General features: G+C 39.4%; 1 protein-coding gene across 1 annotated transcript; it reads left to right on the top strand.

Annotated features, from left to right (window-relative positions):
- Window positions 1-210: 210 nt before the first annotated feature.
- On the top strand, window positions 211-24,476 carry SUDS3 (SDS3 homolog, SIN3A corepressor complex component). The gene is made up of 12 exons (XM_064522290.1): window positions 211-489; window positions 1,766-1,835; window positions 2,825-2,880; window positions 3,320-3,391; window positions 5,625-5,644; window positions 6,217-6,373; window positions 11,086-11,181; window positions 13,234-13,295; window positions 14,149-14,170; window positions 14,906-15,011; window positions 19,364-19,448; window positions 22,942-24,476. The coding sequence occupies exons 1-12, from the start codon at window positions 324-326 to the stop codon at window positions 23,038-23,040; spliced, it is 1,011 nt and encodes a 336-aa protein (XP_064378360.1). The 5' UTR covers window positions 211-323; the 3' UTR covers window positions 23,041-24,476.
- Window positions 24,477-27,347: the final 2,871 nt, after the last annotated feature.

Below are 27,347 nucleotides of genomic sequence, written 5' to 3'. Positions count from 1 at the left end.
GGCGGAAGCTGGACGGAGAGCCGGGCGCGCCGGCTCCTCTCCCATCGCGGCTGTAGCGCCGGCGGGACGGCTGCAGCGAGAGGAAGCGCCGACCGTCAGCGCGCCTCCACTTGGCGGGGCCGGGGCTCGAACCGGCGGCCCCGCGAGAACCCCGCCTCCGTGCAGCGCGCCGCCGCGAGGGCCCCGCCCTTAGGTGCCGGCGGCGTTCGCCGGCCCGCGCTCGGGCAGCGGCGCGGGCAGCCCGGAAGCGGAAGCGCGGGGCCTGGCGCGGTTGCCGAGCGCCCGGCGGAGGCGGCGGCGGGCGGCGGCTGCGTCCCGTCGCTATGAGCGCGGCCGGGCTGGTGTCTGCCACGCCGCCGGCCCCTGCCCCGCCCGGGGCGCCCGCCGGCACCATGCCCCCCGGCCCCGAGTACTACGAGGAGGAGGAGCTGGAGAGCGCCGAGGAGGAGGACGGCGAGCGGAGCGCCCGGGCCCGCGACTCCGACGAGGGTCGGTAGCGCGGGGGGCCGCTGCGGGCCCTTGGCCCGGGAGGCGGCGGCGGCGGCGAGGGGGGGTTGGGCCGCAGCAGTGAGGGAACAAGCGCGGGCCCCGCTGTGGGGGAGCAGAAGAACGGGGCCGGCGGAGAGCCGGAACTGAGCGGGCTCCCGGGGGAAGGAGGGGCCGCGGAAGGGGGGGGGGGCACGGAGCGGGGCGGGCTTCGGCGTGGGCCTGCTGCCCTGTCACCCCGATCCCTCCTGGGGAGGAGCCGCAGCCGCAGGTGTAGCTCCTCGCAAAGGTGGCAGCTCTCTGCTCAGCGGTGCTGCTCTCAGCTGTTGCACACGAGCAAATTAGGTGTGGGAGCCCTTTCGTTATGGTAACCTAGCTGTTTAACTGTTCTCCTTTCAGTTAAAACGTGTTACTTTCTCTTTTAATGTGTCAAGTTTTACCTTGACATAAATAAGCTTAAGGTATTTGTTCATGGTTTAAGAAAAATCTGAGAAAGGCTGGATTTAAAAGACTGGTTACCCCCCCCCCCCCCATCATAGGGAATATAACTGTAGTTTAGGCTTTACAGTTACAGCCTTCAAGTCAATCTTTACCCTAGAAAAACTGGCTTTCACTGGGAGAGGAAGGGTAAATAATTCTCGGCTACCTAGTCTCAGAAATAGTAAAAACCTTAAAAAGGAATAGTAGAAAACTAGTAGTGCCATGTTAGTTTGTTTTATTTGTAGGTATCTGTTGGCAAAATTGGGGCTATGTCAATGTATTTTTGATAGTCTCTGTTATGTGTAAATGTTGAAATATTTCTGTGAAACACGTAGCTGAGATGTCAAGTTCAGATCGTAGCAAGTAACTTTACTTGTTATATTTGTAAGCCGTAAGGGTATTCCTTGTGAAATGCGTTTCAGAGTCTCTGGATTGTGTTACCGTCTCACCTTTGTATTTGTAGGCACTAATGTAGAATCTGTTGTCTTACCCTTGCAGTTTCTTCCCAGCTTACCTTAAGCTGAAGTTGTTCAAACAAGAAACTGCCAGGGTATCTTAAACTGAAGTTGTTCAAACTTGATGTAAGCTTCACTGTGAACCTACGAGTGGATCTATATGGGACAACTTGCAGCTGCAGGAGACAGATGGGGTGGTTCAGTTCACTGCTGAGTTAGTCTTTCCAGAGGCCTATTGAGTTGTGTATCTGAAGTTGAATTGCTTGTTTTTTTTTAAAAAAGATTGACTTCTTTGTTCTTTAATACTACTCTAGTGTTAACAAATCTTTCTTCACCTCTTTCAGATACCGAGGATGCTAGTGAAACCGACCTGGCCAAACATGAGGAGGAGGACTTCGTAGAAATGAAAGAACAGTAAGTAACCTATTCTAATAAAAGTAAGTCAATACATTGTTTGTTTTCTCTGCATAAAGCTTTGCAAACTTTTAGGCCAGGGTTAGGGATTTTTTTAAGTTCCTAGTCCAATGTGATAGTTAATGAGTCCATATACTCATATCTCTTCTTTCCTCAGTTACTTTCTCTGTTCCATATGTGTTCAAGAAACTAAACGCTGCTGCTGTTCTGAACAACAAAATAGGTGCGGGTTTCTGGGAGCAGCTCAGTTTTGCTGCAGATTAATCCTTCTGCAGAAAGATCTTTTAAATAAAACAAAGGACCTACTAGATTCAAGCCAAGTGAAAAGCAAATTATCTATTAAAATCCCTTGAACAATAGAATACCAGCCATGTCAAAGAGGATGAGCTTTTCGGAGAGTTGAAATAGCTTCTCTTGATGTTTAACTGTATTTGCAGCATTTTGTGCTCTTGCTTACTGGCAGAGACACATTTGTATACAGGTCATGAAGACGCAGCCTGTGTTAAACTGCAGATAGGTGAGAAGGGACATACCAAATCTATTCCTAGTGCTTTTGGACTTGCTTTTAGCTTTTCTGATGTGGGTGCTGGGGGAGGCTTGCTTGTAACTTCAGGTTCTCTGTAGCTGAGGAAATGCCTTCCATTTTATAAGTAGGGAACTAATACACAAATATTAGCAAGATCTGACAAAGTGGCAGAACATATCTGTTGTAAAGTGTCTGGTGTCATGTTAGATTTCCACATACAAAAGATAATTCAACCATGACTGTTTCCAAAATAATTGATTTGGGTGTGTTGTAAAATTAATGCAGCTGTAGGGTTTTTTAAATTGAATGATACTCTTTCATTTATTGTTTTTTGTTTTCTGGAGTTCTTCTGAAAAGTTTTGATTTGGTGTAAACACTTAATAACCTAAACAAATGGTGAAATAAACTGCCTTAGTTTTTTGTTTTTTGTTTTTTTATGTAATTTTGTACTCTTTCTCTTCAGGATGTATCAGGACAAACTGGCATCTCTTAAGAGGCAATTACAACAATTGCAGGAAGGTAAGCTCTGAAGGGGGTAGCTTTTTTCTAAAGAATTTTCAGCACTTTTCAAAGCTGAAGATTGATTTGAAACAACTGCAGAGGTTGTAGAAGTATTGGGATTTTGAAAGATATACGTGGCATCCTTCACTGACCAGATGTTGTTTCAGTCATGTTCTCCTCACTGAAAAATGTCAGCCACTTCTGATACTTCTTCCCTACCTTACATGCTTGTAGGTAAGCCTCTGTGTACTAAAATAAGCATTTCTTAAAATGGGTAGTCTGTGTCCTTTCTGGAAAAAAAACAGAGAATGGCCCTATCAAGATAGGGAAACTAGAGCTGTAGTTTCCTGATTTTGAACATTAGTACTGTTGTTTCAGGTAGCTTATGGCTACCTGAGAATTTAATATGAGGGAAAAAATAAAATCTCAATGCAAATCAACAATCTATTTTAACTAGGTACTCTTCAAGAATATCAGAAAAGAATGAAAAAATTGGACCAGCAGTACAAAGAGAGGATACGGAATGCAGGTAAGCTGCATTTCTGTCTGAGAAGCTGCATGCAGATTAAATACTTCACATTTTTTTCCTAAGACCTGAAGAAAAATAATGTCAATTCTATCTTTTAAAGAATAGGTTCCTCTTGGAACAAAGGATTCTTCTGGCTCTTTGTGGGTAGCATGCCATTTGTTTGAGGACGCACGAAGCATGGCGGAATCTGTTGCAATTTTCTTCATTGACCTTGTTTGCTGAGTGTTTAGTAAACACCAATAAATAGTTCACTGGTTTGAAATAGAACAAGTAAAAATGCTTCATTTTTAACAGGCATCATGCCTAATCTACAGTTTCCCCCTTCAGCTTTTTCTTTTGTGCAACTTGTCTTAAAGATTCAGGACCCCTGTTTCCTTCTATTCATAGGAGTAGAAAGTTAGGACTACACGCTTTCCCAAAGGTCTTTCTTGTGCCCTGGAACAATATAAAGTGTTTGCTGCTGAGACTATTGTTCTGTACAGCTGTGGTGCCAAATGGGCTGCCTGTACTTTGTGTTGTAGCTCTCTATTTCAGGAGCAAAGGCCCAAGTTAATTTTTAAAGTGCCTAGCTCTCAACCCTTCCAGTTAGCCTTTACCATGTAACAGCAGAGAAATAGCTTGGAAATCAGATCCGTTTGCCTTCCTTCCAACTTGCTGCTTCTTTCTCCGGTAGTCTCTGTTCTTGGATAAAGAAGCAGGGCCTATTATAGAAACCTTTGAATGGAAATAGGAAATGCAACTGCTCTTCTTTTAGAGAGCTGGATGAAATCTTGTAATGCCTGGGCCGTTACACTGGGAAATATGACAAAAAGGCAGTGGCAGTTTTATGACAGTCAAGTGGCGTCTTTATAAAAAGTGCTTGGTAAGGTAAAGGATTTGCTTGAGGAATTCAAGCGAGTTGAACTCCTTTCTTCTTGCTAACAGGAATCTGGCTTCTGAGATGAATTTCATGCCAGTTGGAGCTACATTCTAGTAATATTAGGATGTTCTGATAATATTAAGACTAACCACAAATTTGTATTTCATCTGGCAAGGACCAGTGCTGCAGCAGCATATATTTTCCACAGGAGGGCAGATTGTGATAACTTTCAATTTTATGATAAAAATCCAGCTGTCTTGTACTATAGGAAGAATGGTCTTTTATCATGTGTTTCGCTGTGGAGGGATGTGGGATTTGTTTTTTGTGAATTTCGCACAGATTAAAGCAACTGCTTGGATTTGCCTATGTTTGACTACCTGCATAACGGAAATACTGTTTTCCTTGCTCAAATGACAGAGCCCTTTGCAAACAAAAGGATTTGATTTTTATTATGTCATTACCTCTGTAGGTGGAGTTTGAAACTTTTCAATACAAAAAGTTCCCCCTAAAAAAAAGGGGGGGGGGGGAGTAGGAGGCATAGTTGTGCTGTGATGCTACTACAGGCTTCTCCAAAACATTTGTGAAGTCTGTGACCTTTACAGAAGTTTTTACTATTTTAGGTATTGCCAAAGCTTAATATGCTGGTAAAATATGCTGATTTGAGGACTGAAGAAGTGCTTTTGTTTACTTCGTTTTTGGGAAAAATCCTGTTTATTTTCAAGTTGTTAAAAATTATACTAACTTTAGTAGTAGGACTGTTGCACACTCAGAAATCCATCTGCCTCATCTCTATATCTGACTTTAACCAAGTTATTGTCATGTGCTAGAACTTAAGCGATACATATGTTCCTCGCCTGTTTTTTAGGCATAAATGGCCTGAAAACAGATGTGTGAATTAAATAGATTAATGTTTTAAATGCTGCAGAATTATTTCTGAACCAATTGTTGCTGAAATTCATAAAATTAGTTTAAAGTCTGATTCTTTGCCAGCCATAGATTCAGCTATGTTTCAAGCTTTTATCTGAAAAGTTTCATCTAGCATTGATTTATTGCAGGGGTGAATTAAACTGAGGGAAAGATGACTACATATTTAATACTGCTGAAAATAGTAGCTGAGTTGAATATGTGTAATAATGGCTTACTGCTGTGTAACCTTTGCAACTCTGCTTGAAGGATCTGTAGAAAACTTCAGTTAACAGTGTATTTCTGTGGATTTTTTTGTGTGTAAAATTGCAAAATGAGACTAGGGACTGAGTATGTACACTCCTTAGTTTGCTGACTCTCTTGGCTGCAGTATTCAATGATTTAAAAATGCTGGGAAAGTAATTTTCTGCGTCTTTCAAGCTAATAAATTAGGTCTCTCTTGTCTTTCAGAACTTTTCCTCCAGCTGGAAGTAAGTATTCTTAACTTATGAAAATACATATTAATTGAATGGGAGGGGTATAAGCCTACTGTTTCATCAATTGGTACTTCTGCTTGTTTTCCCAGAAGAGTTAAAGACCTTTTCTTCATTTGGTTAGTGTTATTACAGCTGCAATACAGTACAGCCTGCTGTTGATATTACTCCAAGTAACTTTGTCATTAAAGTAGAATTAAGAAATACCTGTTCTTGGACTACAGTATGCTGGCTCTGTGATTGAATTGTATAAGGAGCTTGTTTAAGGTAATAAATGATAGTGATTTTTGTAGATCTGAAGAGCTCTTTGCTAGAATCTTGGTATGTTATGCAACATTAAAATGCATTTAAAATGAAGTACATTTTTTTGCCAATGTAGTAGTATGTACTTAGTGATTTTTAAATGATTTTCTGTTGGTTATTTAACCACTGATACTCTTTAGAATTGAATATAGTTTTCATTTGAGAAGCTAATCAGAACAGTGCAATTGAAAGAGAAGCTGTTGCAATGTCATAGACTTGGGGCATCTGTTCCTTGGCTAAACCTTTTTCCTTCTTGTTTGCGTTAGACTGATCAGGTGGAAAAGAATTACGTCAAGGAAAAGAAGGCTGCAGCAAAGGAGTTTGAAGATAAGAAAATTGAGCTTAAAGAAAACCTGATTGCAGAGTTGGAAGAGAAGAAGAAGATGATTGAGAATGAAAAGTTAACCATGGAATTAACAGGAGGTAAAAACAAGATAAACATCTCTCACTTATCTTTACCCATTTTGCTACTGCTTAAAAATAAAAATGTAAAAGTCGCAATGCTAGTTTATATGGACAGTTAGCATGGAGGCTTTAAAACCTTCCAAATAACAACAGATGTAGAACATAAACTTGTGGTCTTTTAGTGGACAGCACAGTTTAGAATAAAATACACTGACCTGAATTATCAACATGAAAATCAAAATATGTCATGGAGGTAGCAGAGTGGGTAAGCTTTCTCATTTACTTTTTCTTCCTTCAGAAGAGAAGAAACTGTTGAGAAGACTCCTTGATTTTCTTGTGTGGTCTCTAGTCAGTTACTAGGATTTGAAGCCTTAGTAGTAGGCTTGTGGATTGGTGCATCTGAATGGTTGTCTGCCTTCTGTAGCTTTACTGATGGAAGATTTGGGATTTTCTCTGGAGTATGACTATGAAGTTCTTCCTTCGTGGAGCATGTTGCAAAGCCTGAAGTGTGTGTGGGTTTTGTTTTGTTTTACAGCTGTCATTGTAGTACCCTTTCAAAGCTTAGCTATCTTGTGCCTTTATCAGAAGAGAGCTTTAAGTCCTTGAAAGTAGAAGGTTAGGGGTTACTTGATTGAAAATCATCTGGAGATGTTATAGCAAAGAACTAATTTCTGCTCTATACAATTAATGACTCTTACTGTTTGAATGCGTGGATTGTATGTGAGTGGCTGAAGTCCTTGAGGGTCTGTATCACTACAGTGTGAGTTTCCTGAAGCGAGAGAGAGAACTGTGTAAGGGTTATGTCGCAAAGCTGCAGCAGCTTAGAATTCTTCGCTTGTTCTGGAAAGCCACAGGTAGCTATCTTTGACAAGGATATGTCAGTCTTTTAGTTCTTCAGTGGAACCAGAAGCTGGCTGGGTCCGAGATGCTCCCTGAAACAGGATTAAGGCAAGAATTTACTTTGCACAACTCATCTTCCTATAGGCTGCAATACAGGATATTGTGGTATCACTGTAGCACCAGCAGTTGGTTGTTGAGCAGAGAGAGAGGAAAAATGACCAGTTCAAAAAAGATACTAAGCATCAGCAGCAAAAAGCCCCTTGTTTCCTCAAGCAGTGGTGTTGAGGTAGGCAGAAGGGCTTCAAGTATAAGACAGATAAGGTTTCTTTGGGTTTGCTTGTTTTCTGAGAGGGAGTTTGTTTGTTTTAAAGCTCAAGAAAAGATAAGGTAAACTGATGGCAATGATTGCTGGACACTGAGTTGGACTTGAGCCTGAAATCTAAATTACTGTATTTAGCTTTGTAGCTTTTTAAGGTGCTGTTACAGGATGGTATTTTGTATGTTAGATTTTACAGAATTACAACTTGTTAATTCATCATATATATAATGGTTTCCCTCATTTGGCTGAATTTTGATGGCGGTTGGAGCTAATACATTTTTACCAGCTTTGTTACTGAAGTCTTCTAGTGACCACCCACCACATGTTCACATTTTTCATTATGCTAGTGGGAAATGTCATCACATGACCTCCTATTCCATCTGCAGGGAAAGGGGCTGCTTTGGAACCTGTCATCTGGTAATAAAACTATTGAGATGTGCCACATTATTGACCTGCCAGTGATGCCAGGATTTAAACTATGTCCTTTTTCCTCCAGTAACAGATGGTAAAGAAGCTGAAAAAAGCAAACAATAAAGGTTGAAATATGCTACTTAAAGCTAATAAAATAAATTTCAGTGAGCTGCATTTGTGTCCAGACTCTGGAAAAGGGGCATTAAGTGAACAAATTTCTTTCACAAAACCAGTTGGTACTCTTGGTGCCTTAGCAATGCTCTTTGTCGTAACTGATCCAATGGAACTAGGTAGAGGGGTAGTTTGCCTCCTTCGCAGATGGTGCTGCTGTGATACTGAACCAAAGGGCTGATTTGATTTTCCTTACAAAGAGCAACTCCGTCGCTTCATAGGTGGATAAATTTGGTTATGCTGCTGAGGCCCGCCCATAAATTGCACTTTTTATATCTTTCTTTCATATTATCTACTCAAGTTATGTAAGCTAATAATATAATTAGTATTCAGAAGTGAGAAATAAAGCCTGTTTGGACATATGAGTGCTGTGGCTTTATACAAACTGTTAGATCTAATGTGGTCTGATATGCACCCTGTGCTACGCTGTATCTCTAATTTGCAAGAGGGAGGTTTATGAAGTCTAGTCTGACCTTACAAATTTTCTATGCATTTGCCTTAGCTTTCTCATCGTTGTGCTATGCCTATGTTTCTTGATTAAGATGGCATGCAGTACTAGCCTTGTAAGTAGATTTTCGTTAGGGGATAAGTATCTGACTAGATCTCGCCTCTGGAAAACTGAGTAACTATATTCTAGGAATCTGAAGGAATCTAATTTCCCCAGCAGTGGGACAGCTGTTAATGTTCGGATTAAAAACTCCAATTTACAGAGTTAATGGGAGACTGAGTAGCAGAGGAGGGGAGAAACAAAAGGAGGTATTTTGTAGTAATGTGTCTGACTCTTACAACTGGATGAGGAATGGGCTGCAGGAAAAAAATGCAGCTTATATACAGAATTCCTGCCTTAGACTCCTTTTAATGTCAGTCAAGAGTCATAAGAAAATATAAGAACACATGCACTTTTCTGTTGGTGTTTGTGTATTTTCGTGCTAATTAACCAAATGTGAGTGTGTTTTGGAACCCTTTCCAGTGAAATGTCCCCCCCGTTGTTGCGTGTCCTGGAGGAATGAGCTGTTCCATTGGATGCAACCCTGGGAAAAGGCATTTAAGCGACTGTGGACAGGAGATCCACTGGCGTATATGTTAGCTTCCGTTATCTTCTCCCTTCCAGACAAGCAGAAATACAGTTTGATTTCTTTGAAATTAGCAGATTATTTTGTGAGTGTGTGTTGGAGGCTAAGGAATCGGAACACTGGAGCCTATGTAGACTTGACAGTTTTTAAAACCTGCAGAAGTCCAGTGTGTGCAGAGATGCTCTGTGAATGTTGGGACTTAACCTGTGTTTGGTTGCATTTAATTGCAGTATTTGCCTCCTGTTCTGGAGCATTGTATATTGTGGTGTATACCAGTGTATATTGTGTATATAATCCTTGTGCAGGTGTGTGTTTCAGGTTAAATCTGCTGGTACTTTAGCAGCTCTTTGAAACTTTCTTTATAATGTTTTCATAAATCTCTCAAGAATCTCAAAGCTCTTCAAACATTGCACAATAAATGTAAGACTCAAACTACCATTTTTCTGAAACTTGCTTTGGTACTAACTTTTAGCTGATTTGTCACAATTTAAGATGCAGGATGCTAAGATAAAGAAAAAAAATTGATATCCTTGCCTTTAAGCAATATAGATAACAGATCAGTGAAAATTCATTTTGAAACAAGCTTTAAAAAAGGTGAGAAAGTCTTATCGGCTTGGCTGCATTTTCGCTTGAGTAACTACTTCAGACCCCTCTTTTGAGGCTCTTTTGTAAATTGGTCTTAACAAATGAGAAGTATAGCTTCCATGCAACACAGTAAATTGTGTTTTTAGTATCTGCAGGGCTATTAATGTTCACTGTTTTTCAAATTCAGCTTTGAATCATAGAGATAAGGTTTCCTTTGGCCGCCATTCGGTGGGTGGTATTTTTTAATGCTTTTATCATATTTGTTTCCTTGATGTGCAGCATGGTCATCCTTGTTCACCACTGAGATAAGGGGAAAAGTAATTTGTGTTTTGAACTTGCATAGCTGCTTAAAGTCTTAGCATCTGGAGAGAGCCAAAAATGTTCCCTCTAGACTAAGTGCCACATAAGATGTGGTTCAGGTCTTCTTAAAGAGCAAATTCTCGGCACACTGAAAGAGAGGTGAGATGGGCTTAGCATTTAGGATGTGATCTCTTGCTCTTTCCTGCTAATTCAAGATGTCCTTATAAGTTAAGGTATGATTTGTGAGAGTTTGTCAGAGTAGAGCAGTTCAGTTGAGACTACGTGTAGACATTTGGACAAACTGCAGTTCAGAGAATTACTCAGTGATGAAGCTTGTGATTCAGTTTTAGACAGTTTCTTTTTGCCCAGTGCATATGCTACAATTTATTAATAATTGTTGCTATGGATGTTATTAGTTAGGTTCATTTCATTAGCCATAATTTGAAACTTTTTTAGATCATCTGGATTTAAATACTGTTTGCATTTAAAATAACTCTAGCAGATTTGTATTAGTCTTGAATGCAGCAGTTACCTGTATTCCTTTGTCAAAACTATTCTCTGGCTTGAAAAAAAGAGAAAGGGAGCAATTGATTTGCTTTTTTTGATGTTTTACATGCCATTCCTTGTCCAAGTGTTGTTATCAAAGAACTCCAAGAACTTTGCCTTTTAGACAGTCTGCTGAAAAGCAAGTATTTGACATTATGAAAGAAGTTTGTCCAGAGTCCTTGTAGCATTGCTGTGCTTCGATTACCTGTGTCTAAAATGCCCCTGAAACAACTGTGCTACTTCAGACAATGAAAGCTGTAACCATGGCATCACAACTCTGTGTTATTGAACGGTGAGCTAGTATGAAAGAGAACTTGTATTCAGCGTCAGCAGTTCCAGCTTGGATGCTGAAAGCTATCATGAAAAAATTCAATTTTCTGTATGAAAGAAGAAAGATTATTTTCCTTCTGCCTTGTATAAAAAGCTGCTGCTTCTTGCTCCTCTCCCTCTGGTCTTATCAGCTCTCCAACTTTATTACTTTACAGATTCTATGGAAGTGAAACCTATCATGACAAGGAAACTGAGGCGGCGACCAAATGATCCAGTTCCTATCCCAGACAAGAGGAGGAAACCTGCCCCTGATATCCTTTTACAGAGTCCCTGGAGGGCTATTGTACTTGAAGCCAGCATGCTATGTGGAAGGCAAAGTGCATCAGTGCTGTTTTTGTACAGGAAGGAAAATGAAATGAGGTGCTAGGATCAGATTTTAATCTAGGAAATACTGAAGTGCAATTTATCATGGATAATGTGTGATAAAGTAATACAGTACAACCAGTCTTTGGAGATCTCTTGGTAAGAGAGCATCCTAACTTCAACTTTACAGTTTGGTGAGAGGGCTTGTTTGATTTCCTCCCCCCGCAGGGAGTTTAGTTTGAGTTCTTTTGGCAATTTTTTCAGTAAGGAAAAACTTCAGAAGACCATTATATATAAAATGTTGAGGTAATTGATTCCATAGATAGTAAATGGTGTTTTACATAAGCTAAAGTTTTTCTCATTTCAAGATGTGACAAAACATTTGCCAGAAAGATCGTATCTGGTGTATCAAACTAGTTTTTCCTTTTTGATAAAGGCTTCGGATCTCTAATCCAAAGAGATGCATAGCAAAAGCAAGGAGTGCTAAATTTGTTCTTTGAATACAAAATGAATGGAAACCCTTCTTCTTTTTATATAGCACGAGAGAGAGATGATGATACACATTTAATCCTTTTCTTCTGCTTTGTTGCATGTTTCTTGTAATTAAAATGTTCCTTAGCTTTTGGAAATATCTTCTTGGCTCCTCTGCAATGATAGGCACTCTTTCTATTTGTATATTTAATTCCCCTGGAAAGAAGGGTGGTGATACTTGCTTTGCAGAGGTTTACTATTAGGTTCCAAACTTGTTTGGCTTCAATCAGGTGAAAGAACCTATTTTGTGACTTTTGAGTGACTCTCAATTTCTGAAAGCAGTATCAAACCTTGAGCCTCTAAAGTTCATGCAGGATGGTCACATACATCTCCAGTTTTAATTAACCTCTTTCTAGTTGGAGATTCTGTTCACTCTTTCTAAAAGAGATATCTATTTATTAGTGCTAGTATCTCATCCAAAATAAATGAGTTTCATAGCAAACATAACCTATTAATTGAGCATGATACAGCAGCCACGGTATGAAACTCTATTTGCCTTTTCTCACTGGGGAAAGGATGAGTTGCATCAGAACTCAAATCTTTAAAACACAGCCTGGTCTTTGTTTTAGCTTTAGTGTAAGTGTAATACTTGGAAAATTTTGACTTTAATAGTTGTTTTAAAGAAATGCCATAGATTAAAGATGGAAAGAGGGTCCACTGCTTTGTCTGGGTATTGTTTTCCTTTTGTGTAGATAGGTTTTTCTTGTGAGGTATAGCCAGAAAGAGAGGAGCTTTAGAAAAGAAACAGGAAAATATGATTGTGATATCACACAAAATGGCAGTGGAGCTCTAATAAGGGTATAACATTAGCTTCTATGTTCTGATTTTCTTTTTTTTTAATTTTACTTCGGTTTCAGAGCTCTTTTTTGTTGTGTGTTTCCCATGTGAATGGTAGCCTTTTATTTGTCCTCGTACACGTGATTCTGTGTTTTGTGCCACTGGCTTCATTTTCTGTTTCTATTTTGTTGGTGGTGGTGTTTTGAGGGGATTTTTTTCCCCCTCCTCTCCCTATCCATCTATTCCTGCCTACTCTGTGAGTTGCAAACTGCTGATTTTCTTCTCCTAGGTTTGGGTGGGATTCAGCTCCATTGTACAACGTCTGAAGTGACTGTTGCAGTTCACATCGATTGTACTCTACAGCAGTGCAAGATTAAAAAAAAAATAAAAAATTGAAAATGTTACTGTTTGATGCCTTTAAAGCAAATGCCAGTGCTTTAAAGGATTTAAAAAGGATGTCTGAATAAGTAAAATTATTTTAAATTCTGTTTGCTGCAGTATGTGAGGCCCTGTGGAGATGACTCTTACTAATCATATGACAAAAAAAGCTTAAGTGTAACAGCAGGCATTAAAATCTTATGCAACTGTGCAGAAACTTTTTCACTTGTGTTTAGTGAAGTGAAATGTCATTGACATTTATTTCTTCTAGTTTTGCCTGTCAAGAGCTTATGGGAAACCTTAATTCTGGATACCTCAGCTAAATTATTTGTTGACTGATGAGCAAATAATGGAGGACCTGAGAACTCTGAATAAGGTAATGCTGTTCCCGGAGGAGGCCAGAGCTCTCTGTCTTGTCTTGTGTTCCATTTTGTGATGTGGGACTACTTCATCCCAGTTGGCTTTCTGAAGTAATGCAATAAAAGATTCAGCAAGATGGTATCGGCACCCTTCTATTTTAATAGGCTTAATTAACCTAATTAAAATGACTGTCATCTAAAAATGTTACCTTTTGTCTGAACCAAACGATGAGTTATGTGAAGGAGGTTTTTTTCTTCCTCCGCACGGCTGAACAGATGTTAGCACATTTTTCTGTGAGATCACAGGCTGCCTCTGCTTTAGGCCTTAGTGGGTTGTCTTTCTTTTGTTTTTCACTGTCACAGATACTTCGGCAAGCTGGATGGGGTGCAGTGGGTGTTTTCGTTTTCTAGATTTGATTATCCTGCTGCTTTCTTGCTAAAGACTTGAAGGCATATATGTTTTCTTATAATAGAGGGTACTCGTTAGGGGTTTTGAAGATGGCATCAAAAGCATACTGCACTACCATCTGTCGAGGTCTGTCTTATGACTTATCTTCTGTGTAGTAGTGTTCCCTGAGAAATGTCAGATCGTGTTCAAATAATGGAGCGTGTTAGACAGATTTGGTTTCGACTTGTTTTGATGAATTATCTGAGTGCTCTGAAGAAGTTCAGTTTCTAGACCTTGAGTATCATGATACTGGTCATCCATATCTTTGGCTGTTTACAGCATACTGTTCTGGTTATGTTATGCCACTTCACAGTATGTTAAAAATTATGTAAAGTAAGACTATCTGAAATTACTGCTACAGGCTTTTATGGTATAAAATTCATGTTAGATTTCTAATGCTTTTCTGTTCTCTTCTCATATAGCTTAAATCGCCCAAGAGACCAGGTGAGTTAACGATTGCAATAAGATTTGTTCACAATCAGGTTGTTTTGAACAGAGTATTTTATTGCGAACTTCTTTGACTATGTAATTGCTGACACACATTCTTTGTGTAGCTGCTGTGGCAAGTGGGTGCTGTGTGAAAGTCCCTTCATCAGCCCTAAAGTTTGGGGGTGGGAAGGGAGCCATATGCATCTTAGGTACCTGAAACATTTGGTTCAGCATGGCACTAAGCTGTCCATGTAAAGAATTATTGTTTATTTGGGTTTTTGCTATGTTCAGATGCATCTGGGTGGCCTACCTACTTGCCAGATAGATGGAGGGACTGAAAACTTCTGGTCTTGTGCATCTAGCTTCCAGATATCTGTACATCTCATTTGAGGACAGAGTAGTACTAACTTGCTTAAGTAATCCTGACCATATTTTACTGCTTTGTAATAAATCAGAATTAAAAAAAAAAAAAAAATCAAGGTCATGTTGTCTGTCCCCTACCAATCAATATTTTTTCAGTTGAATGTTATATTCCAGGTGTATATTAGCATTTTCATATGCAAAGCAGAAGTTGAATTATTCATCCAAATACGGAACACTTTACTGATGGAAATTTGAGTTTCTGGCTTTCTGTGCTGTGCTTATTTCTGCTTAATATGACCTTTCTAATTGTGATTCTGCAGTCAGATATACTGCTGTGTGGTGGACACATGCTAGTGTTTAAACACTGCATCTCTTCTCTGTTCTCAGCCTCTCCCTCCTCTCCTGAACACCTCCCAGCTACACCAGCAGAGTCTCCAGCACAGCGGTTTGAAGCCCGGATAGAAGATGGGAAACTTTACTATGATAAAAGATGGTAAGTCCTGGTAAACTTGTGTTGTAGTCGGTCTGAGCCTTGAGTTACAAAGGGGAAAAAAGACTGCGGAGAGAAATTGCTTTCAAGAAAGAATTTGGGGACAAAATATTTTGGGGCAGGAGTTAGCCATTTCCTCCAAGGGTTAGCTGTTGGTACTTCTGTAGATCAAAAGTGATAATGGATCTGTTAGACTTCATAAACTTTCAGCAGAAACTATTGGCTTGAATGACAGGATGCTTAAATCTTTTCTGTAGAGTTGGTTGTATGCTATGACACTAGGAAAACATTTTTGTCAAACCTAATGTTAAGAAAGAAGGCCACCAACAAATGCAGCGTGATGCATCTGTGCCTCCACTAGCCAGGATCCAGGTACTCTGATTGCAGACACAGCAGCTGCCAGTAGTACGGGAAGTCCTTGTGCTCCGCTCTGTACTACGCTAGAGCGCTGTCCCACAAGGTGGCAGGAGAAATGTGCACCAGATGAGTGGAATGAAAAATGTGTCTAATAACAAAAACCAAATAACCTTTAAACATCAAGCCCACACATAAGAAACAACTTCAGGATTGCTGATTGGATTTAGCCCTGTAACTTTTATGGGCCTATAGCTGTGGAAGCCTCACAAAACACAAGGAAAATGTTTAATTTTCCACAGAAATCTTAGTAGGTCTTAAACTTAATCTGGGAGACACACAAAACTGTGTAATCAAGGGGGCAATCTTGTACCTGAGCAGAAAGCAATCTGCAAGTCTTGTGCTTATTTATAGCCTATCTTGGTGTTCTGGCAGCTTGAAATAACAAGAGACAGGGTTGTAGTTTTCTCACTGAAGATGGTACGTGTGAAAGGTCTTGTCTACACAACAGCTGTCTTGCAGGGTTAGTCATTTTTTCCTTTTGCTAGTCTTCTGGCGCTGAAGTTTCATCAAGGGTTGAATGTATACAGCTCTGATTAAAAACTGCTGCCTGGAGCTTAAACTTGTGTAAAGCAGAAAGTTAAAGTGAACAGGCTACTGGGTCGCTGCACAAATTCATGAAGCTACTTTTGCTTTCAGAATTTTTTTAATGTAAAACCACTGTCCTCTCCTGTAGGATATCTTTGAATGAATAAACCATTTTCTGGAATTTTTAAGCATGCAGATAAGTATTGTGTAACGTTCAAACAAGTATGTAAGGAGGATTCTGGAGTCCTTGGTCAGTAAAACTCTCATCAAGTTTAAACTTGGGAGAGCTTGAGGTGAGCCTAGATGAATCTCTCAAAGACCCAAGCGCTCTCTGAAAAGTGTGTGATTGGGACATAAAACATTTTAACAGATATTTTCATCTTGCTGAATTGGGTCATCATGGGGCCTTGCTGTCAGGAATACTAGTTGTTGCCTTTTTCCCTCCTGCTTGTTCTTATGCTGTTTTAAGATAAGTATTTTACATTTTTTGCTGTAATAATCCTGCTTAGATTTTGATTGACAGTAATAGTACTTCTGCAAAGTACCTGGTATTTTAAAATAACAAAGTAACTCTTGATAGTGGGAGGATATTTTTTTCTAACATGTATTAAAGCTGCAAGCCCCAGAAATAATGAAGTTGACAGCTCAGGAGTGACTACTTTTTCTGTTTCTTGGCAGGAGCCGTGAAGGGCCATTATCTCAAAGCAGTGAATGTTTAAGGCTAGTAAAGGACTCCCTAAGGCCTTGTAGAGGCATTTTGAAAGCACATCTCCAAAACGGAGACTTTGTAGAGGGAATTTCAGATGGGTGTGGAGTTAGACTTCACTCTTCTGTCTTCAATTTGTGGCCTCTCCCCCCCCAATTCTGAACTGTGGCTTACTGTAAAATGTTTTTTTTTCCTTTTGCTTTTAGCTTTGTCTGCATACAATAATTTAGAGTGACTATTTTCAATCTTTTGATCTGTTGACTCCAAAACACTTTACTGAAAAGATGCAACCCCCTGTGGTGAATTTTAGGAGACAAGAGCATTCCGTCAGTGGCTTGGTTCCTTTGCTTCCTTAAGGGTCGCCCACAGACCTGAATTGGAAAGTTGAGAGGTTCATAGCTACACTTCTGATAATTTAGCTTTGTCTTTTGTTCCACTTCTCAGTGGTATCCTTTTGATTAAGTCTTCCTGGAGATACAGTTGAAAATCTTAGCTTTTCAGCAAAATACTTTTTAGCAGAAAGTAGAATTATTTCTGCTTGCCTCAAAACATTTGTCTGATAGTGGTATACTTTCCCTGCTGCAAAAGCAAGAGTTGTGTCAAAAGCCAGCTTAAATTCCTTTTATCTTCCATCTAAACTGTTTTGCCCTGTTAAGTTCTACCCCCTTGTTGTTCCCCTGAGGGTGTATGAACTGTCAGTGAGCAAAAGGCTGAGACATGAACCTGTTACTGAGATGTACCGGGTTACTGTGCTTTCAGCTGACTTGTGTCTCCGCACACATGGAGCGTGAGACAGTTACTCAATGAAAAAGTGCTGACCTAACCCTCTTACCTTCCCTTTGCCATGCATAGTTAGCATAGATTAGCTGATGGATGGTCACTTGTGATGTGAAATCCAGGGACTGAAGCCGGCTTCATGTGTGTCATTAGGTTTGGAGTTCCCTGATACTGAAATTGGAAAGAAACAGCTTTGAGTGAAAAACTATTTCATTATCTGTGCCCACATCGATCTTATTTGAGAGCTGACATTTGCAGTGGTGTCTTCTGCACTCTGAAGCTTCGGTGCTGCTTGTACCAAGATCATCAATTCTCCTTGCTTATGCACTCACAGGATACCGTGGCTAGACTGAGATTTTTGTCTCATAACATGGTGAGGGCTCGTTTGTAGCATCTTGTGCTGTTTCCTTTATGCCGGTTAATGACCATCTGGGCTCCAACCGAGGTTTCGGCTCAGGCCATTGTTGCTATTGCATTACCCTGGAACCTGCTGATAGCCTGTTAAAATGAGAGAGAGAAGAATGACTGGGCACAAATGTCTAAAGTTGACAGGGTTTGAGGTTTTTTATTAGCTAACCCAGCCTTTTGGTGATTAGTAAATTTGGAAGGCTGAAAGCAGATGCTATCACTTTTGTTACTGGTAAACAGTGCGAAAATTCTCAGTAAAGGAGCCAGTCAAAAGAGTTTATGGAATAAACTGTTGGAGGGCTCCCATATTTACGGTATGGTTATTGTAGAAATAACCGTACAGATTATGCAAATCCATGCTTTGTGACAAAGGGCTGTCAGGCAACCGGGCAGTGGGGAGCTGCATACTAAGCAGTTACCGAGGAAATCTCTGCAGTGATTCTTCAACTTGGATTTCCCAGTTAAATATGAAGCTCATCGTGACTGAGGTAAAGGTGGAAATATAGTTCTGCTTTCTTAACTGTAAAACACTTTGGTGCTCTCTTGATTAAGGTTTTATGCTCGCAAATAATTTGTTTCAGTTTAAGTAGTTCTGCCTACAGAGCTCTCCTAGGCAGAACAAATGGAAACCAAAGAGTTTCATCTAACACACTGTGCAGTACTTGCCTTCACACACGCAACATGTCTCTGGTAAGACCGTGAAACCAAGGAACTCGGAGTTAGGAATTTTGAAGGTTGTTTTTTTTGTTTTATACAAAGTGCACTATGGAAAATACATGTAGTGTGACTTAAAATATCTTAAGAGAACCTAGACCTGCTTAGACACTACCTGCTTACAGTGGGTATGCATGGCTGCTTTGGGGTCTGTTACAGATCATTTATCATTTTGGATATTCTCACAACTAAAAGGTATTAGACATTTTTGAGGTCTCTGTTTAGTAACTGCACTAGTATGTCGAGGGCACTTCAAACTTTTCCCGTTGTGCTAGTGTTCTAGTAATTTTGGCCTGGGGAACGTGAACAACTTCTCGGTATCTGTGCTGTGCTTTGTCACGTTTTATCAGAGATAATACGGACTTGCCATTCTGAAATCCATCCTGGGTCCAAAGCGTAGAAGGTTAGTTTGATTAAGTCTTAAAACAGGGTCATATTGTGGATCAGTGTTGATCTTGTGCTTTGGTGCTCTGCCCTGCCTTTTTCAGACACGAAATCTGTTTTAAGTAACCTGGCTTGAAGATTGAATTCAATTGATGAGGGTCTCGTAGTAGCTTCATACATTGGCAAGCTGTATTTGAACGCAAAGTGTGTGTGAGAGATCAGATCACAGCTGTATGAAGATGGAGAAGGCGATTTGGAGAGGGGAAAGAGAGAGGACTACTTCATATTTATTTTGTCTGAATGCTTGCAGGCTCCTGGCCTTATGAATCTTACTACTGTTTGCTTTCTCAGTCTTTGAGCAGCTTAATGCTTTCATTTGTTGTTCTCCATTTTTTTTATCTTTATTTATTATTTATTTTTGCAGGTACCACAAGAGCCAGGCTATTTACCTGGAGTCTAAAGAGAACACTAAGATCAGCTGCGTGATCAGTTCTGTGGGCGCCAACGAGGTAGTGGTCTGCTTTGTGTTTCATGGGAGTGTGAAAAGCCATGGGTGGGTCAGCACAGGCAGGCAGACAGCTGTCTGGTAAGGGCTAAGAGGAAAGCATTATTACTACACAAGCTGCTTATGGAGCAACTTCATCCTTCCAGAAAAGGTGTACTTTTGTGTCTGAAGAAGCTGAATCTAAGATGAAACTGAATTTTCTTTATACTGAGGTTAATTGTGATGCTCAGCGTTCATTGTTGAGTTTAATTTAAGTGGTTTTGGTCAGTCTTTGGACAAGAACCTCAATCACAAAACAATCATAAATCATGGTTTGTTCTTAAGAGAGATTTGAGAAGGTGAGAGACTTGCTGTGTTTCTGTGTAGAGTGAGCCTACCTTTTACAAGTAATAGTTTGGCAAGCAGGAAAATGAGGGAAACTGGCATGTTGCATCTTCTTGGCACCACATTTAAAAGTTTCATGCCCATTATTTCAAGAATATAGATGCTATTAATGCAAAATAAAAATAAATCTTGCTGGGAAACCAGAAGAGGATGAGGAGAAACACCAGACTTAGTTATCCTAAGGAGAGAAGGCTCTACCTTCTAACCTGAGTATATTGTATATTGTGAAATAAGCCAGCAGCATTCTTGTCACCTACTTGGAAGCTAGAGAGGGAGAGTCATTTGTCCGAGACCGCTTCTTTTTGGCTGCTGATTGAGACTTAAAGCAGCACATTGGGAAGTGTGCATCTAGATTTGATGTGAATCTTGCTGCAAAGTATGCTTAATGTTAGAGCAGTGCATCAGTGGGCAAAGGAAGCAGGCTTTTCTTTGCTTGCAGATTCCAGACAGTTCAAGGAAACAAACAAGACTCAAATTCACTTCTCTTCAATCAGCCAATAAAGTAACTTTAATTTGTTTTGGCAGTAAAGGGAAAATATTTTATTATCAACAAAATCAGTTGCATGTGGGATTTGCTTTGTATCGCAACTGTTCTCCTTGCTATAGTAATTGTTAGGCTCAGTGGCTGGTTCTCTAGATAAACGAATAGCAGTGCGCTAACAGGTGCGTTAGAAAAATAATACTGCTAATTTGATTGAAGTTATTACTGTTTAAATCTCTTAATCTTTTGGGAGCAGCTTGCCTGAAACCTGAGAAACTGCAATCTGTTAAATATTTTTGCATGAATTTCATTTTCAAGTGAGACAGTAGGGGTTTTTTGCTGGAAGGTTGGGGAGGAGGTGTGGCACATGTTTTCCCTGTGGTGCTTCATTGCAAATATATAAAGGCAAGGGAGATAAACACTTAAAAGGAAACTGAAATGAGGATGTGTTAGGAGTACAAGACGCACTCCGGATTTTGTAATATATTCAAAAGCACAGTTGTCAAACTATGATCTTTCTGGGCCCTGCTTGAATTTAGAATCTAGAAGGCAGGCTTAGATTTGAGACCTCTGATTGCAGACTGGAGTCAAAATTCAGTAGCATTTCTAAAAGAAGCCAAGTCATTTAAAGGAACTTTACTGAAGATCTTTGCATGAGGTGTCTCTCCTCCGACGTTTCCATTAATGTTCAAAGCGAAAAGGACATTTAAGGAACATTAAAGATAGTGTGGCATACAATTGCCTCCTTGTGGCTGGGGAAAGGATGTAGTTAACGGTGCATCAGAGGCATTTTTGTTTGTGTGAAGGTCTAAATCAGTTTACCTAAACTGGACTTGAATTTTGTAATTGGCTGCAGACCTTTCTCACATAGACTGTGAGCTGAGAAGACCCTACTTAAATACCAAAAATAAATTCAGCCCAAATTCTGTAAAACTTGGTTATGTGTTTAGATCTAAACAGAATGTATTTGCTTGTTCTACAAATTTAGAAATTAATATATTTATAAATATTCTGTATATTTCAAATAGTTTTTCAATGTGTTTTGGAAACTGTGAGTTAAATTACTGCACTGGTGGAAGTCATTGGCCAAACAGGTAGAACCAATTCAGACCTTTGCCTTTTGACAACAAATTTTTCAGTTGGTGCAGGAAAGTGTTTTCTTCCCATCAATTTATTCAACAGTGTCAGTTTAATGAAAGTTGAAAAAAGGAGACTTATTTTTTCTCTTATAGTCTAGGAATAAAAGCAATTAGGAAATGGATTTGGTTGTTTCTGGTCACTGTGTTCTTCACTTCTTTAGAACTAATGGTTGTTATCAGATTAAAATACAAAACATGTCTTGATGCTTTTAATTTTCTTAACTCTGTAGCACATTTTAAGGTTAATAATTAATTTTAGTTTTATGGTCATTCAGAACTTTAATTAAAACTTTCCTCCAAATCAATCTTGCCAGAAAATGTTAAAGTTAACAGAAGTAGTATACCATTTTATCATATTCTGATAGAATGTAAAAATATACGTGTTTATTCTATACAGAATTTTTAGATTTACAAGCTCTTCTGATTAGCAAAATATACCAAACATTTTGTAAAATGTTGCCATAGAAAGGGGGTTATTGATAAAGACAGATTTTAATTTCTCTGGGGAAATAACTGAAGTACAAATGCAGGCAAGATTACATTTATTTTATATTGAGGGCTTCTGCTAGTAAAATCAATATATAACTAAAATAGTAGAGTTCAATCAATCTACCTTGCAAGGCCTGTAGCTAATGCAATAGCTAAAAGAATAGTTTTGGATAATTCACGTTCCAGTACTAACTTTATAATCCTTTGTAGTACAAAATATTGGACTAAAATACCCTAGTTCTAAGAACTGGAAAACTCTTAATTTTCATGCATTTATTTAAATGTTTTAAATGCATTGGAATGATTACATGCAGAAGAGTTCTCCTCAGATTTGATTTTTGAAGTGCAGGTATTTGAGGTCTAAACTTCTTGAAAGTAATCACTTTTAAAAATTCTCTGAATGGCTGCCTCTGTGGAAGCAATTTTGTCCTTTGAAACATACTGCATATCTATCTGCAAGTTGTGTGAATTTTTCAGTGCAGGTGTTTAAAAAGGAGGCCCTTTTATATTTAAATAAAACTTATTAAATATATTGTGAGAAATGCTTCACTGAACAAAATCAGAGCACACTTTTCATTTGACTAATCATTATGTGTCTGAGCAAATCCCAGGATAGGTAATTTTATGATCTGTGGGTCTAGAGAGACTTGCTTTTGATTAGGTGAAGCTTAATGTCAGAGTTCTGTTGCAAACTGTAGTGAGAAGGAAACTTTGCTTTCCCGAGGATGCTTGGAAAGATTAATTATTTTTCATGACTGTTTTGAGCAAGTTGAGGTGGTAAAAGTAGAAACATCATTTTCCTTTTCTACTCAGGTTGCAAATGCCTAAGGTGAAGAGTATGTCTGGGGGAGGAAGTGGATTAAGCTAAGTCATCTGTACATTCTGAGTAACCGAGAGTTGTAAAATCAGACAGTAAGCATACCTGGAGTTAATTGTCTCCGTATTACTTACAGTGGGGTTTCCCCTCTCTCTCCCACCCCCATTTTTCTTTTATTTTCATGCAGATCTGGGTGAGGAAAACCAGTGACAGCACAAAGATGAGAATCTATCTGGGACAGCTGCAGCGAGGTGTTTTTGTGATTCGTCGACGATCAGCTGCATGACTATGCTCTTCCTTGGTCCCTTTTTTTTTTTTTTTTTTTAAACAGGTAGACAAACCTCTAATGGGGACTGGCAGTCTGTTCACTCTCACCTTAGCAGCAGCGAACACTGTCATGACCTCTTGCGAGACAGTTTGTGGCTGGCCACATCACCCCCAGTAGTCCTTAAACCTTTAGTGATACCCAAGCCCTGCCCTGGACTATTTCTGGACTTTGCATCAGGCTTCTGTATGCTTTCTTTATATTTCGGGAGACTATTTAAGAAGACTTTGCATCAGACTTTTCACCATCATTTCATGATGCATAGATGGGACTTGTATGTTGAAAACAACGTAACGTTTATGTTTTGAATCAGACCAATGGAAAAAAACTTTGCTTGTCCAGACCTGAGGTTGTTTGTTCTTTTTGTTTTCCTGCAAAGCTCAGGATATCGGGCAAAAGGAAATTAATCCTGCCAGCTTTCAGCTGCAGCTGAGAGATGCGTCTGTAACATCTGGTATACAACATCAGCTTTATTGGATGAACTGTTTAAAGACTTGAGCACTGAGGCTTTTTTAGGAAAATATGAACAATTTAGGAACTGCTGAAAATCCAGTTGATTTTAATGTTGTTAAACAGTCACACTTGGCTAATCCAAAGCTTCCTTTTGTCTTCACATTTAAAAGACCCTTCAATGAATAAGTAAAGAGTATGTCTGTACTGCTGCAATAGATTTCCTGAGATAGGCAAATAGGTATAAACCAAAGGATTAATTAACTGGACTTTGCACTAGGGAGTGAGGCTATTTGAATGAGATATATAGAGATATATATGAGTGTACCACCCATATGATGATGAAAGGTAAATTTCAGTTTCTTTACTGATGTCTTGAGAGTAATGGGTCGTGCTGGGATGACACTGGCATAAGATACCGGATCTGTCGTATCTTACAAAGAAGCTTGATGCAGAGTGGAAGGCTGCATTGACATGCTCTTAGTATGTATCAGAAATCTTAATTCCCTAAGATGTCATATAAAGGTTTCTCTTTGAAGGGTATTTTAATTACAGGAGATAACACTGGGTTTCTACCCTTTCCCTCCAGTAGCACAGGGAGATAAAATGTTCGAGTGGTGGCAGCAGTGTACTCCCTTTCAAGATGTTTAAAGACCTCTGGACTCTGGCATTGCTCTATTCCCAGTTTTTTGCTAATGGCAAACCACCAGTACCATGTGTGACTGCATTGACATGAGCTACACAACACTGTCAGCGCTGTCAGATGTTTGCCTTCTGTGCAAATGGACTTTGTGCTCCTTTTGATTACTGGACAAAAAGTTGTAATTTCCGCCTTTATCAATATCCATCACCTTGTGAGGCATCCTTTGTTTTTGCTTTTGAACTGCCTTCTCGTTCAGCATCAGTCTAGCCTTTCTTTCATATCTGGATAAATGGAATATTTTAAATGACTGTTTCCATTTCTTTTGCTTACTGCAGTTGGGTGGCAGTCAAATCCCAATAACTGATGTGTGTACGTGGATCTGGAGCAGAGTGTTATGGCTGAGTTGCTGATGTGTTGTTGGTGTGGCTGAGACATCTTACATTTTTATTGTGGTTAGAGTTTCAACTAGATCTGGAGCTTTGATGGGGAAAGGAGAGGGTGTCTGTTTCCCACCTCTTGAAAATATGCCATCTTTGCTTCAGAGTTAGTCAGGTGGAAAGCAGCAGGCTGTATTTTGTCAAGTTAACAGCATACTGAATATAACTTAACGTTCTCTGTATGTGTGGCAGGTTTTTATAAGGTGATGATGTACCAAACTGGATTTGTCACTGAGCCTTAAACATCATAGTTCTTATAATAAAAACGTTAAGTAAATAGCAGGATTTATTTCCTACCTATATCATTATAGCAATATGTGTGTTTGGGGAGATAGTGGGAAAGTTTGGTTCAGTTTTGGGAAGATGTCTTACCAACCCATTATCAGCAGGTGGTCTTTCTGCTTCTGTAATATCATCTATTTTGGAATAATTATAAAAGTATTGACAGAAACGTAAAAGCGTGCCAGTTCTGTTAGAGTCAGGCATAGTATGGGTGTGTACTGTATAAACCTAACTATACATCTTCAACACTGCATCTTAATGTAGATCAATAACATCCCCTGCCACCCCCTCTACCCCTGGGCAGAGGGGGGAGAGAATAGCTGCTCTTATAGCCAAAAGCCTGTCTTCCCATCAACCTGGGCCGTATATTACAGGAGATGGGGGGGATGTGCCTAGTTCACACCCTAATCAAAATTTAAATAGCCTTCTGGAGGCAAATACAGTGGACACCATTTCCCTCCTCTGTGAATCCCCTGTGGACACTGCCAGCTGTGCTGCAGGAGTTGCTCCTGTGGCTCTAAGGAGTCATCTTGGGTTGTTGCAGATGATCAAGGAGAGTAGCTTTGGACTGAAAGATGTGCAGGGAGAAAACAAGCTGTCTGAGGATGAATGAGGAGAGTGAGCGATTGGGGTGGGAAGGGAGAAACCTTACTGTTCTACTGTATGGATTTTTGGAGCTGGGTTACATGAAGTGGCTCTGATTCATGGCAACACTTCTGCGTGGGTCAGAACCTGATCTCAGCCTCCTACTGTGTGTACACACTGGCCTTGGATCTCTAGGGAGGATGCATGAGGTTTCTAGTAACTCTCTTTTGTCAGAGTTTCTTGTCCATTGCCAGATTCCCCACCACCCCTACATCTGCCTTCGAACCTTAATTTCTGCTTTCCACAGTCCAGAGTGTGGGCTTGTAGCCCTCTTTGATCCAATTTGACTATAACACTGAAGGTATTCCTTTTTAAGCCTAATTCATCATTCACTTAAAATTTTAATAAAACAAAAGGGTTTTTTTCTTTGCCTTAATTGATCATCATAAAAAGTAGATCTATCTCCTCCAACAAAGGTATGTGAATATTGTATCCTGTTTTCAGGCAGGCTGTTCTGTGATGGCCTGTGCCATTTTCAAGGCTGGAAGTGATAAAAATGCAGCGCCTTATTGTGTGCTCAGGGAAGCAGTACATTTTTTAATCGTAGAAGGATGCTAAAAGTGTTTTGTGGGGAAGATGAAGCACACGGAGATCTAGCGTGTATAGAAATCAGCTCTAGAAATGCAGTTTTCCTGCCACTGGCTGGAAGAATGAAGACAAGTTACTCAAGGAGTTGGGCAAGGTCTTGCTTAGCAACTCAGAGAAAATTGGCTTTCCTGTCTGCCGTATGCCTCTAACATCAGTCTTCTGAAGAATTCAAACCTCAGTGAACAGAAACAACTTTGCTACAGGTATGAAAAAAATTAATACTCGCTATGAACAGTGTTTAAAGTAAACTTAAATAGTTTAACTGCTGGTTATAGTAAGTATAAATAAGAAAGGTGAATCTTCTGCCAAAACTAGACTTTTATTGAGGATTAAGTTGCTATAGTTGGCTGTTTTGTATTAAGCACTTTTTCCATTGCCCTTTGAAATGGACTGTGTATCTGCTGGGGGAAGAAAAACCTTTTTTATTTTACACTCGATCAGCCATTAAATATTCAAACATACAGGAAGCCAGATCCAGTTAACCAACTTCCAGTGTTTTCTTGACATCTGAGTCATTGAAAACTTTCAAGAAGAGGCTTTTTACTAGGATGAGTGCTAATAAGAGGAATTGACTTTTTAACTTGTGCACTTTTTCTGCAATTTTGGAAAGAGACAAAGTGATTTAGCAACATAAGTCTTGATGGATTTTTGATATTTTTCTTAAATTGCTGGGGTACTCACTAAAATAAAACCTAAGGGCAATGAATTGCTGTGACCTTTGGGAAGCTCTTCCTCTTTCAGAAAGAAAGATGAAAACAACTTTTGGAGTCTCCTTGTGCCACAGAAGTAAACAACAAATGCTAAATGATTAAGATAATCTGAATGGGATATTAAGGCTTGCTGTTACCACTTTTAGCTTATCTAATTTTAAAATTCAGAATTTAATATATTGTAAATTATTTTAAAAAAACCCATAAAGGCATATGTCCTATAGGAAGATTTCCATTTTTCTGTGATATATTGAAAATCATTATCACTTAAACTTCACATTTCGGTCAGTTAAAGTATTCAGCTCTTTTATCATATGCTAAGTTTCAGAAACACCTTTAACATTTAAGATCAGCTTAAACTTTTGCATCGTGTATAACATTAAGTACCTATTTATGGTGTAACTGTTGGAACAGATGTTGGAAAAGATTCCTTTTTTAAACTGAGAAATTTTTTAAAGCTATTCTTGGTTTCAGTTTAGGTAATAAATGCATGCAGAGAACTGTCTGTTTATA

The sequence above is a fragment of the Dromaius novaehollandiae genome, chromosome 17 (assembly GCF_036370855.1).
Source record: "Dromaius novaehollandiae isolate bDroNov1 chromosome 17, bDroNov1.hap1, whole genome shotgun sequence".
Taxonomy (NCBI): domain Eukaryota; kingdom Metazoa; phylum Chordata; class Aves; order Casuariiformes; family Dromaiidae; genus Dromaius; species Dromaius novaehollandiae.
This window is presented reverse-complemented; position numbering and strand designations above follow the sequence as displayed.

Bases quoted from the DNA above. Each gene is read 5' to 3' on its own strand.
- SUDS3 (XM_064522290.1), top strand. From the start codon at position 324: ATGAGCGCGGCCGGGCTGGTGTCTGCCACGCCGCCGGCCCCTGCCCCG. The intron at 2,881-3,319 runs GTAAGCTCTGAA...TATTTTAACTAG, and splicing joins ATTACAACAATTGCAGGAAG to GTACTCTTCAAGAATATCAG. The intron at 11,182-13,233 runs ATATCCTTTTAC...AATTCTGGATAC, and splicing joins GAGGAGGAAACCTGCCCCTG to CTCAGCTAAATTATTTGTTG.